Source organism: Falco naumanni, chromosome 5 (genome assembly GCF_017639655.2).
Source record: "Falco naumanni isolate bFalNau1 chromosome 5, bFalNau1.pat, whole genome shotgun sequence".
Classification (NCBI taxonomy): Eukaryota; Metazoa; Chordata; class Aves; order Falconiformes; family Falconidae; genus Falco; species Falco naumanni.
Window position 1 is genome coordinate 25,388,517 of NC_054058.1, and position 14,070 is coordinate 25,402,586.

The 14,070-nt window shown below is 43.6% G+C and overlaps 1 protein-coding gene across 1 annotated transcript in view; it reads right to left on the reverse strand.

The window, feature by feature from the left end:
• Nucleotides 1-14,070, reverse strand: part of TMTC1 (transmembrane O-mannosyltransferase targeting cadherins 1) — a 149,171-nt gene that overhangs the window by 84,316 nt on the left and 50,785 nt on the right. The window contains 2 exon segments of the mRNA XM_040596045.1: nt 7,179-7,282; nt 8,253-8,334. Coding sequence (XP_040451979.1) covers nt 7,179-7,282; nt 8,253-8,334 — 186 coding nt within the window.

Genomic DNA, 14,070 nt, shown 5'->3' on the forward strand with positions numbered 1-14,070 from the left:
TTTTGCATCTAGGGAAAAAAAGCTGTCAGTCAGTAGAGGACAGAGTACGAAAGACAAAGATACAAATAAACAGACAGCTGCAGCTTCATGAATAGCAAGGTAACTCCTCTGGAAGGTGGGTTTATATGCACCCCGGGCACAGAGGGAAAGGCAGACTACGATGTGCTCTATAGCTTTACAGCCTGAAGAGCTTTGATCTGGTGAACGGCACCCTCTCAGCTGTTTCAACTCTGTGGCTAGGAATCTGAAAAATAACAAATTCTTGCAGAGTAGGCTTTCAAAGAGCCTGTGAATTTCCAGTGAAACCCGAGCCTGCTGTCAGAGTCTCAATGCTGGAAAACCTGAGACCGATCATGTACTGCTTTCCCTCCACAAAGCCCCATGTGCTGTGGGTGAGAGCATGCCTTGTGATCAAACGTGATCCACAGCTTGCCACCGACAGCAACGCACTCCAGAAGTCACACAGCCAAAACCCCCAGCCATCAGTGGGCAATTGCCTCAGAAGAGGCTCATTGAGGTGGCAGGGGATGGAGCATCTACTGGACAGCCGCTGAGATACTGGTGGCTGATCCTCAGGAAATTAAAAACCAGACCTCATAAACCCGCTGTGATAACATTTCTGGAAACGGTCCATCGCACCCCAGAGCATTACCTACCCCACACTGGCGGGAGCCAAAGGGATGTCCTGGACATGCTGCTTTGCCCCAGAGACTGGCTATGGTCCAGCCTTCCTGCATGGAAGTATTCTGAAAAGCAAAATGCATCGTGCCTATAGGAGTCAGTGGCCTCTGCTTCGCCTGCACCCCCTCCACTGCACATGCAGGCTTTTGGAAGGGAAGGCTTGTTGTGTAACCAACACTTGCAGCAAGCACCATGGCCCATTAAAAATGCCTATCAAGCTGATTTCCAGAGCAGCAATACCTACCTGAGTTTATTCATTAAACCAAGAAAACTTAACTAAGAGAGATGCTGAAATCTTTCATGTGGCTCTGGGAACCTGCTACTGTAGGATGGCCTTTGCTTTGTAGCACCATCTTCCAGATAGGCTTTCCCCCAGCCCCCTTGAAATAAAGAATACATTTTACACTTAATGTATGGACTGTCTGGCCCCTGGGTAGGCATGACAGCAATTTTTACTGACGCTGTTGCTCTCCCTTTTGTCTAGAAGTAAGCCCTGAATGCTAGGTGCCTGCAGAGATTACAAGTGGGGCTGAACTTTTCCACTCAGGAAGCATGTGCAAGCCTGGATAATTAAGAACTGATGTCACAGGGGTCTATTTTAATTCCAGTTCCCAGCCTAAGGTCAGTGAAAATCCCATACCAGAGCAGTTGCTGCACTTGACTTCTATTGTCTTGGCAGAGCTGGCTGGCACAGGGACCCACTTCTCCAGCACAGGTCTGTTGTGTACCTCTCAGTTCATTCTCTTTGAATTTACAACTAGGATTATTAAATGCATTGCTCAGAAAACAGTCACAAATCTCTATGAAAAGGAGCATGTGCCAGTTTTTATGTGTAAGCATTTCTTCAGCTTTCCGAGGCACTGAATTCTCATTTACCTGATTGAAACAGCAAATACAGAAAGCCGGCTTACAGAGAGCAGTTCAACCGTAGGACAACGTTATCTCAAGGCAGTCTTAGTAGAAATGCATTAACTATTTAATGCAACACCACAAAGAAGCCTGCTTCTTGCCCAGAGTGATCAGCCAAGGGAGGTCACAAGCAAATGCCACCAAAAATTAATATGACTTGACTCCCAAAGATATAGTTTAAAAAAACCCCATACTTTCTTAGTTTGAAATGGCTGGCAGGACTAAATCTGCTTCAAACACCTTGAGAGATGCTATACAACGGACTTTTCCCTTGTCTTACTATGGTGTTAGCAATACAAGCCATTTACCTGGAGGCCTCCTACTTCTTTGCCCTCAAGAAGAGCAGAAGAAAGAAACATTGTGCAAAATGCCTGAAACATGACAGCCCCACCACTCAACGACCTGCTAGCACTTGAGCTGCACTTCAGTACACTGTTTACCTAAAACTGGGTAGCTCTCAAAACCTTTTCAATTGCCTTCTTCCTCAACTTTCATCCAGTACAAGCCAGAATGTTTCAACAGAGGTTTGAGATCAGGTTTTCTATTGCAACAGATCACCTACAGCAGATTTTGGGATGGCAAGTCACAACGACAGGAAATCTATGGTCTTTAAGGCAGGTCACTGAAGAAGGTACATCCCTTCTGCAGCATACAACAGCCTGCAATGGCAGGGCTTACAAACAGCAAGATTCCCAACACCTTCATTTCTGCCTTCGCCGGGAAAGGGAATGATGGACAGATTTCATCTTCTCAGATCACTCTTGCCAAGAAACACACTGAAGGACATGGAAATATGGCTTTCATTTATGTCACTGGAAGTTTTAAGGTGTCTGGGAATATCATTTGTAATTTTAAGGACAGTAATTTAGTGAACATACCGAACAGATGATTATTCTTTTTAAAGACTAAAAAACTGTCACTATTCCAGCATATTTTGTCTTCCAATGGTTAAATAAGTAATTATCTGTATAATTTATACGTTTGTGTTGCCCAAAACTGGGTACAGGTTACACAGAACACGTAGTCACGTTCTAAAGCCAAACTGGGCCACATCAAAGGTCTGTCTAGACCAGGTTCCTCTCTCAGCAGTGACCAAAAATTAATGCCAAGCAAAGCATATAAGAACATGATAATTTTTTCCCGTTTCTAGCTAGCATAATGTCCCCAAGTTGAACATGGTTTCTGCATATATAGTAGCCTGGATTTCTTTTTTTAACTTGGCAAATCTCTCTTTTGAGTCTGCATAAACTTTCAGCACACCCACAGCATCCTGCAGGAAGGAGCTCCCCAGCTGAACTACCTGTTGCAAGCCACCTCCTTGGCTTGCTTTGAACCTGTGTCCTCTTAGATTTAATTGATACACCTTAATTTCTATACGCTCCCCTCCTCCACACAGTCAGGGATGCATAGACCTCTCTCACATCCTCAGCCATCTAATTTACACTACAAGCATCACAAGGGCTGACAAAATCTGACCTCATTACTCAATATTTTTCAAACCCACAACTTACACCTACCCCTAATCTAGCTCTAATAACCCTTGTGTTACGTTTATCAGGACAAACCACACCCGTACAGCTCACCAGCTGACACAGAAACCTTGCCAGAGTTAACAATACTCCTTTGGGTTCATCCTGTGTCAGCCAAAACCCCGACTCCAAATCTAACTTTATGCATTTCACAAAGACTGCCACACATTTCTAAATTACTGCTTTTCTTTCTTATTCTACTTGTTGTCATCAGCCTTCCTCCTAGCTCCACAGAGTTGGCCGAGTCTTACAATAACATTCAACTCTGCTGAAAACCATAACACTCATCCTGGTGAGACATGCACAATAACCTCATTTCAAGCTCAGTGCAAATAAAGATGACTGCTTGCAAAGAGAAACTCCCATTTGTGCCCTGCATGATCCTCAGATTGCTACAAAACAACTTGCCCTCTGCCTGAGCACTAACCCTTGTTTCAGCCACAGTTAAGGTGTCAGTAACCACCTCAAGATCACCACCCAATGCTGGCCTTTGTTTTAGCTTCATGGGGCTTCTCCCTTCTGGTCTTGACACCAAACTTAGCTCTTCCACTTCCTTCCTCTCAACTCAATCCAACCTGCAAATAACATCCTGGCTTTAAATTCAGTGCTGTGACCTAACTACTGCCTTCAGAACCTCATTAAAAGCTTCTGACAGCAACCCTTCATATGCTGCTGCTATAGGTGTCTACAGCTGAGGAACACACACTGCCTCACAGCTTCTCTGAGGCTGGGCCATAATACAAACTCTCCCATGTGACTGGGGATCCACCAGCTGAGCAAGCAACCACACACACCAGCACCTACTTGGATGTTGAATATCTTCAGGCCTTGATGTCCTAGACCCTAATGTCACCCTTTACACTGGGGCCAGCAAGCTGTGTCACCTCCAAATCCACCCTCAAGCAATTTACTCAGCTTCTTACTTCCACCCCGTGGAAATAACAGGTTTTAAAAACAACCTTATCTCTTCAGCATCCCTTTTCCTTGCAGTTCAGCTGAATGCCAGCCCAGTACCTCAGCCTAGCCTTCCCACCGGCCAGACACACAGCTCTTCCTAGAAATCAGGCCTACGGCACTCAGCCTTACTGGCTCCATCTGACATCCCAGTCCTGCAGTCATGATGACTGGCGCAATGCCAGCTCTGCAGCAGTAGCTTCAGCTCTGGCCACAGTAAGACAAATTTTCAGGTGAGAGTTATAGTTCGAGTCTGAATGAGGACATGAGGAAGGAAAAGGTTTGTTGCCAAGAGAGGGGCTGTGGTTAGTGGGTGCATTGTGGGGTGTCAGCTCAGAGACAGTCATTGGGTCTCTGTCTACCTTGCAGGATTGACCGCTCGCCCATTTAGCAAAAATTTGCCACCCAGCTGTCCAGAAACTTACCCTGAGTTATCATCCACATTGACTAATTCGTCTTCCTACAGCTCCGCAAGACTGGCAAGATACAACAATAAAAAAACAGCTCTCAACTCAGATTTCTTGTTTGCAGGTAAACCCCACAGGTATAACATGAAGACTACTGCCAGCAGCACAGCTGAGCCTATAGCTAGCTCTGAGGCAGTTGATGGCTTACTGGCTATTTTGAAGTGAATTTCCTGATTTCAGGAAAGCAGGTGTTACTGAGCAAGCCTAACGTGCTGGCAGGTGGATCCCACAGGCTTACGACGGTGCATGGGATCAGGAAAGCCAGTCTTTGGCCACGTTCAGGTTGGCTGGTTGCAAGTTCAAGGTGGTGGTCAGCTTAAGGTTTGAATTCAGAAAAACAAGACTTGCAGAGAAGAATTTATAGATATCTTCTGCAGATACCTCACATCTAAGATGAAGGCTCGTGCCAGGAGACTTGGGTTAAGGTTAACAGAAGCTCAGGACCCAGCTTCTTTCTAGATCATACACTGCCCAGAGAGTGAGGACAGAGACTATCACAGGTCACCAACAAGATCCATGACAGGAGAAGTGGCAGATACTGAACTGCAGCAACTCACTGTCAGGGCCCTGATGAGCCTCACCTGGCCCTGCACCTAATGCCCATTGCTCTAGGAGCCCCATTTCAGCTCAGCCATGTCTCCTGGATGGCCCTTGGACCTGTTCTGTAAGTAGCTTGTCTCCCAGATGGACCCCGCACAGACACATGTTCTCACTTGTCCTTACTCTGGCCTCTCACCCGTTCTCCTGGACAGACTCTGGTCCTGTCTCCTGACTGGACTCTGACCGGGATTCAGTAACAAACCTACTTCACGGCTGCTGTTGTCAGGATCCAAGTCTGAACATCAGCTGTGGGAGGCTGGTGCCAGATCAGCAGGGAAGGAACTGACCAGCTAAATGTAACTTTGTGTGTTAGAAAGCCACATAACAGCTGGCATTGGGGCTTGCTGAAAGGATGGGTTTTCTGGATGGAAGACACAGGCTTCTGGGTAAATTGGCTAAAGTGAGGTTTAAGATCAAGCTCAGAAGAAATGGAACAGCTGACATAACTACAGAGTTTTAGAATCCCTCCAGCACAATACCGGTTTTTACTGGCAATGCTTTCTTCATTAGGTTTGGAGCAGGTAGGTGTTGCTGAACTGATGGTGAAGCCAGGGCTGCTGCTGGGGCCAAGGAGGACCTCAGCCAGCAGCATTCTCACTTGTCTTTCATAAGGTTGTTAACAAAATCCATAGTGCTGGTGGTAAAAACAGTCACTGTTTCATACCCCAAGAATGGCTTGGCTTTTGGGTTTAAAAAAACCTTCCCCTGTCATTACAAGATACGAAGAGGCAACACACAAAAGACATTTGCAGCATTGAATACGTAGTTGGAATCAGGCCAGGATCATTTATGACTTGGTGACCCCCATCTCAGCATAGATATAGCAAAAAGGGACAGCAGCAAATCCTTCATGCTGTGCCACGCAGGGTCTGGTATTAATGAATCTGCCAGAAATAGTGGGAACAGATCACAGCTTTCCAAATCAGCCAGTGTGCTTCCTGGAAGCACTTCTAGCCTTGATGGTAATAGAGGCTGTTGTCACATTATCATAATGGTCTCCCAAATGAGATCCAGTCCGATTCTGCCGCAGATGCTGAATAAGAATTGCTTGATCTTAACCTGTGTCTCAGCTGCAATTCCACTGTTGGAATGAGGAACCAGCAAGGCCAGAAAGTGACAGAGAGGAGGACTGTTCCCATTTTCATTTGGGGTGTCAGTAAATTCCTCCAGAAGCCTCCATAGTGTCTTTCCCCAGTTCAGTAACTAACCAGAGCAAACAGTTATACACATGTCCCTGTCTTAAGAGGAAATCAGCTTCCTACCATCTTCTCAGAGCACCGATCTGGGTAGGTTTGGAGGGAAAAACAAAGTTGTAGCTGCCCCTGCCTGGCTAGTCTGGCCCAGCAGAGACAGAGGGATGTGGTATCAGCTCACCTAACCACACACTGGGTCCCAGGCAAAGCAAGAAAAACCCAAAAAAGCATCTTTACCAAATTTAAACATTTATGTATCTTTTTTTTTTTACAAAAAAAAAAAAAGATAGTAATAAAATAACAAATATCTGTTAACACAAATTTCAGGTTCATAGTTTTTAATTAATCCACAGCATTCCATCCTATGCTTAGCCAGAGCTCTGCAGTATTCTGTGCCACTGGAGTTCTGCCTTCCATCTTCACTGATCAGCCACCAATATTCCACCAAAAAGCATGGTCATCCCATTTTTATACAAACTTCAGCTGAAGCCAAATGCTTGCATCCCATACCTCAGGAGCAGCCAGTTTTAAGGATTAGGCTTCAGTCACTGGACCTTCCAGTCCTTTGCTCAGGAAATTTAACTATGTTCTTTGGGCTTTGCATAAAAATAACCCCATATTTTTCAGTAAGAAAGCATCTGTAATGTAATTCTGTAGGACCCCGAGCATGCTTTGGGGTTCAAATAATGCTGTTTGCTTTCTGTTCTAGACAGAGCAATAAGAAGTAATTAAGTTAAGATAACAAAATAAGTCTTCTCATTTGCAATCTGTAAAACATTTCAGTGCAGGTTAAAAATAATGTCAAGGCTACACTTTTGAAATCTGTTTGATTAGCAGCATTGTACCTCGTCAGTAAATATGGTGAGAATGAAGCTGGATTGTCCTGCTCCGAAAACATGGGCATGGATCCTCCCATTATCCAGAGGCGGAAATACAATACGAGAATCACCTTTAAAGAAGAACACTTCAGTTAGCAATGCTCTATTCAGCAAATATTTTGTTGTGATTGTTCTCCACGCTGTGCTCTGTTCCTAGAAGTGAGTCAGCCCAGCAGTTTAGGCAAAATTCAATTTTGCCACCCTACGCAGGTGACAAACATGCCAACCCCTCAGCACATACAGCACTCTACATCGTCGTGTCCCCCCACTTTCACATGTGCATTACTGACAGCACTCGGCTACCCACTACACAGGCAGCATTTTGAAGGACAAATCCATCATCCTGCTACAGCTCAGACTGCAGACTTTTGCTATTGACCTCTACCTAAATACAGAGGGAAAAAAACATGATGATGTCTTAAAAGCTATTATTGTTCACTCATGCTGGCACAGCTGTAAGGACAAGCTCCATCGGTGTTTCTCATGCTGTGTAATCCTAATCCCTGGAAGGACTCCCGTGGGCTGGCACTCCTCCACCTTTCTGGAAACCACTTGTCAAGGGACAAGCAAGGGGATCTGACTCCTAGAGCAACACAGGGACTTGCACACCCAGTCCACACCTGTGGAGGTGCTTGTTTTCTCCCCTGCAACGTGTCAAGTTCTGCTTGGAGCATGCCAAGCAGCAGGTATTTGCAGGCAGAGCTTTTCTTGTGACTCTTACTAAGCCCTGCACTGAAGCTAACAGCATGCCACTGAAAAGTCAGCCCAGCACCAGAGAGTACTCCTGTGTTTAGGGCAGGAAATACCTGCAGACAATCATGTGGTTGTAAGGGCAACCACTATAAATTAGAAGACAATCTGAACTGAAAACACAGCAATATTCTTGTCTCTGCCTAGCTGAAGTCATCTAGACTACTTTCTAAGACTAACTTTGTATTAAGTTCTACCATCTAAGCTTTCCAAGCCTTTTGGGACACCACCATGCAATGCTCATTTTTGTCACATACACAGAAATACATCATCGAGTCCATTCATACTTACGTAGCTTATCACCAAAGCAGCTCTCTTCAAAAAAGGCCTTGCAGTATACAAGAAATTCTGGTTGTTATTTGCAGTCAGGTAGCTGAAATATAAGGAAACAAATATTTGTTGAAATACTTTTAAACAATAACTCATTTTTCAAACTGGAGAAAAAGCTGTACATGGTTTTAGCCACCCTAGACTAACCTGCAGTAACAATGACATCACTCTTACTCTTCAAAGCTCTTTCCACATGACTTAAGTAAAATATTGAGGACACCTTCATACACTACACACTACAATACATTGCAGTTTCCCCATCAAAATCTGGGTTTGGTTAGTTGTTTTTTTTAAATCATCAATGAACACCTTAATCCTTAGAAAAGCCCCACGTGTCTCACTAAGATTGCTGTCTTCAGACTCCCAGAAGACTACACCGAGACACATTTTTAAAAGGTTACCCAAACAGAGCAATTCAATTTTAGGCCATGATTAAAATGCAAAAACTCCTTGTTCCCAGCTCTCTGCTGAGCCTCTACAGATGGGAATAACTGTCTAGCAGAACTGAACTTATTTTAAGCTTTTTTTTTTTAAAGCATATTCTGCATGCTTAAGTTGCATTACGAGTCTGCTGACAAGGTGTTATGATAATTAACTGTAGAGAGACAAACACACAGGTGGCTTATTGTTGTTGGAGCGTTCATAAAAATCTTCCTGTTTCTCAATAATTAAACTGTATCTGGAGCCAAAACTACATATTCATTTTAATAGAGTAGAAGCATTTGACAAATTCTAAGGAGCTTTCTTAGTATAACAAACAGTGCCATGCCTATGGCATTAATCCAATGATAATTCAATTTCTATTGGACCTTACAGTGGCTTCATTATTTTAATAAAGTGATGAGAAACAAAAAGAAATACAGAAGAGAGAACAGGAATATTTTAAGCATATAGAAGCTAGAAAACTATTGAAAAATGACAAATAATTTTAAGAAGTTATAAATAGCAAGTAAACATATTCAGAAAGGAAATGTTTGCAGGTTTCTCTGTGTAACATACAATCAGTATTGGGATACTCTATTTAAATTATTTACAAAAACTGCAGCATGAATCACAACACCTGCACACAAGTTACCTTTCCAAGCATGAAAGCATCAGAAGTTTCTCCCGTGAACATCTAGCATATAAACCACATCTTATTTCCTTTCCAAATTCCTCAAGACAGTCTACCATCTGAGTGCTTCCACCTTTCAAGTCATTGAAAAAACAAGATTGCAGCACTTCCTAATGCTGCCAAGAGTCTTTAATATCTGGCTTTTTGTTCAAATTTTCTATAGTAGGAAGTTTGCAAGCCTGGTCACCATGGCAAGATGCAGACAAAAGCACCAGGGGCAAAGCCAGCAAGAAACAGGCAGCATTTAACAAGAATAAAGAAGTACATCTGGGTGTTCTCTATAAAATAACTGCTCTTCAGAAAACTTTCCCTAAGTGTCGTGCCTAAAACTCAGGAACCAAACCATACATTGTAAAGCAAGCCAGATGACTTTCTGTCTTTGGTGTCTACTTATTTACAAATGTTGACATTTAAGCACCAAATCTGACTTAAATGTCAGACTAGTCTTCAAGGGCTGAATTCCGCAAAGTGTAAAGTTTTTTGAGCTCCCACTGATTTTAATCAGGCTTCAGCAAGTACAAGTGAGATGAAACTAAGCCTTCAGCTTTCTCTCTCCATGAAAGGTCAGGTTGGCCTTCAAGTGTTCACCATGGCCCTGCTCCAAAGCCCACTGGAGCCAAAGGGAAAGACTCTCGGTGACTTTAATAGCATTTGGATCAAACCCCGGTCTTTTGTTCCCTACTGGAACCTTACATGAAACTCAACCCCCTCGTGATTTGCAGCAGGAACAGAAGTTTTGGGTTACATTTTGTTTATATTTTTATGGGTGGAGGGAGGACAGCCCTCTATTAATCATGCTGCCCGATTCTTTTCAAGAACCTGCTTTCACTCGCTTGTAGTTTTAACTAACTGCAACACTTTGGACAGAAATTTTCCATTACAAATATTTGCTTTAGGTGGAATTATTCTGGGAAAAGATCGGCCAGCACAGTTCAGCTTTTTCTCCAAAACTACAATTAGAGACAGAGAAGCACTGTTATCGGTCTCAAGAAGTCTGCCAACTTCATCCTTGAGAAACTACATCACCTCACATCAGTGACCTAAAACTCGTGAGGCAGCCACCATCTCCGGGCCACAGGTTTGCCATCCTCCATGACAGCCACCCGTGGCTGGGCAAGCTACAAGCTCAGGGGGCAGCACCTGTGGGGCAGTGGGGACATGCTGACTCCACTGCTTTGCCACCCTCAGCAGGGATCTGGCTTTTAACAGCTCAAGTTCACATTGAAGATGTTCTAGCTGGAACAACTGCTAGGGACAGCAGGCTGTTCGTGAAGGTAGCCCTTCAGCAAGAAAGTTAAACTTCATTTTAGGCTGCTGAGGCTCAGGAAAGTGTTTCTGTGCTTCAGGGCCTTGCAAACAATGATCTAGAACTGGAGACCACCACAGAGCCTAGAAGAACCCCTCATTATTACCAGCTCTCTGCTCTCTCTCAAGCCTGGCCTGAGGAGAAAATTAAAGCCAGAAAATAAATGTAAATGGAAGGCAATAGCTGCTCTTCCACCCTTGGCAGTACAGTGCAGGAATGCTTACTCTTTAAAACATCTTGATTTTGACTTTTTTTTGGTCTGCCTACGAGTAACTAAAATCTCACACCTTCCTTGCAGCAAGCATAACACTATGCAAGCTACCAAGCACAGTTTCAAGGTGTGAGTTTATCTGCAAGAGGAAGTTAATTTGAAATGCTCCACCGAATTGCAGGGTAGCCATGGTCACTGCAAAGCAGGCCTTCTGAAAGAATTTCAGAAAATCCTGACAGGCCCCTCACAGTTTATGTTGCTGAGCAGTAAAATCTCCAGGAATAAAAAAGAAAGCCCTCCACCGACACCAACTGCAAATCACTCTGTGCTAGAGAGCAAACGGGCAGCAAGCAAGAAGGAACCAGAATGAAAGTAATGGGTAACTGGGAATGGGTGAAGCAAGAGCTCAGGAGAGCCCTGAGCCTTCTGATCCTTCCCCTCCAAACGGTTTTGCTACTTTGCAGCTTAAGTTAAGAAATGGGTTTTTTCCGCGGTAGTTCAATTAAGAAGCAAAGCTTTTCTGTTATGAGAAAGCTACTGTCCTGAAGTCTATCTGGAAACCCACAAAAGATAGCATGGTTCATTGCTTGGTAATCCAGCTGTCTGCCCATCAGGTAAACCTGTGGGAGTGGCACAAACATATGGGTTATGCTCAGTGCATCAAAGCTTTATGAGAACCATATAGTTTTCCACAGGACCCTACTGAGGCCATTACTTGTTTCAGGGAAGGTAACTAGTAACACATCTCACGTCTGGTGCATGCAAAGAACAATACATAGTTTATGTATTAAAATCAAACGAACTGCAAATGGGACCTGGATGAGGAGTTTTGCTAAATGTCAGTGACACACAGCATGTAAATTGTAGTAGCCTTCCCCATGGAAAATTGCAGCTTGCAAACCCATTTAAAGTTACCTTGAACTTCAGGCAACCTGATCAGCCAAAGCTCGCTGTTTTGTGTTTAACTAGGACAACTAAAAAAATTACTATTACAATAGTTTAGCCCGTTTTAAACAGCTGCCTTGCATAAAGTCATTTACAGGTCAGATTTCCATGCATTTGCCAACCTCACCAGGCTGCCAAACATCCCACTGTTCATAGGATCCACTCCCTATTACCTGCTCCACCACGATCAGCGTAATGTGGCTCCCCATGCCAAAATACACACACCTGTTCATTTCTGCATGAAAGCAGGCACAGGATACATGTAGGAAAACTGTACTGATGGTAGTTCCATGCACCAAAATGCTACTCCAGAGTGGGCAAACATTTCAAGGTGTAGGTCTCCCAGATTTTCATAATGAAGTGATAAAATGAGAGGAGGAAATCCAGATCGCCAGGTTTGCTAAACAAGTGTGAAAGGAGCCCACTTGGGCAGCTTCGTGCCAGCTTTCCTACAAAGCAAACCAGCATGTAATTGCGTACTTGCTATCTTTTAAAAGCCTTTCAGGAATACTCCCTGAAGCAAGCAGAATCACAACAAACAATAAATCCAAGAAATGCTTAATAATGCAGGGACTTCTCTCACACAGTTCGAGCAGAGGCCAAGACAGATATTTGGCAGCTCCGGCTTCCTGAAAAGCACAGCTCATCCTGAAATCAATTACATCATCAGGGAACTCAGAGGTTTTATAATTGAAGACAGCAGGGTAGGTGGCCTAGTAAAACTCAATACTGTGCAGTTTACAGGAATGTAAACTTTGCTGGTACCAGATGGACTCTGTGTTAATCAAAACAAACTTCTCTAAGAAGCAGGCAGCTTTTTTAATTTGCCTGTACCATTGGAGGCATCTAGAGTTTAGAGAAAGGAGCAGGGCAGCTCCTTAGCTGCCACTCACTGCCACGGCTGCGTGACCTATCGCGCAGACCAGTACTGGCAACACATTTACCCCACACGCTGCAGCCGACTCAGCTTTGGTATAAAACATGAACTTGCTCTTCTGTTCTCTTTGAAGGCTTTCTCAAGGGAAGCAAACAAACAATTCAGATGTGTGACGAATGGTCCCCATCAGGGACATCTAAAAGACCAAGATAACTATGAAGTAGAACAAGCTTTGGTCTTTTGAGAGCTTGTTTTGGCCACTGTGAGATCATTGCTTCCATTTACACTCTTCTCAGGAAACATCCGACTCCCAGCAACCACCAGAGTTTTGAACAAGCACTTTCAAAACCCTAATACTGAAGAAAGACATTAGAAGGATGAGTATGAAAGCAAGGCTGTTAACTTATTCTTAATTATTGATAACACTAAGACACCTCTAATCAAGACATTTTTAAACTTAGAAGGAGCTATTTTAGGCAAATGTCAAAGCTTCAGGTCACTGATAGGTGCACACCTAATTCCAAACCAGTTTGACAGATTCCCCTGTTGAGAATGTGCAAGTTTTACAGGAGCCATATTTTGTCTATAGAGATCACCTTACCTTTTCTACTTGAAGATGACTTCTGCATAGTCTGTGCAGCCAGCTAGATCTTAAATTGGAGAAGTATCTTTTCAGCCTAGCTCAACCTGTGTTCCTCCTTGAGGACAACAACCATAGGCAAGTATATGTGATACCCCAGGGAGAAAACAGGAATGAAAATCCATCGTGGAATAAAAAAAATTGATTAAAAAAAAGGAAAAAACAATATATTCCAGACATATCTGGATTTTTAACTTGCTTAAAATACCTGTCAGTGCAAGGAAATAAAATACCAGTCATAGCTACAAGTTTTGCAAGGGAAAAGAAAAAAAAGTCCTCCTGCTTCCTTCTTTATAAGCCATCTTGACATTCCCCACAGCATGTGTGTGGCGTCCTTGCTCTTTATCTCCCCGGAGAGCCTTAAACCCCAGCCACCACTACCCACGCAGACCCAGATGCATAAACACACACAAACAGAAGCAGTTTTACAGACTCTTTAGGGGGCCATGGAGTGATTTTATGAAAGTCACAATAGTTTTAACTCATTCACACTGATAATGTCACATGCTCTTTGTGTACATTTTCAGTTGTGACCACATTTGGAGTTTTTACTGTCTGTCGGATTTTCAGGGAAAGCAAGGCATAACTGTCTTGTCATACATAGCAGAGGAGATTCCACTTCTGGCTTTTCCTTATTCTTTTAGGCAAAACATACCTCATTCTGTGTGGGATGAAAGTAGAGGAAG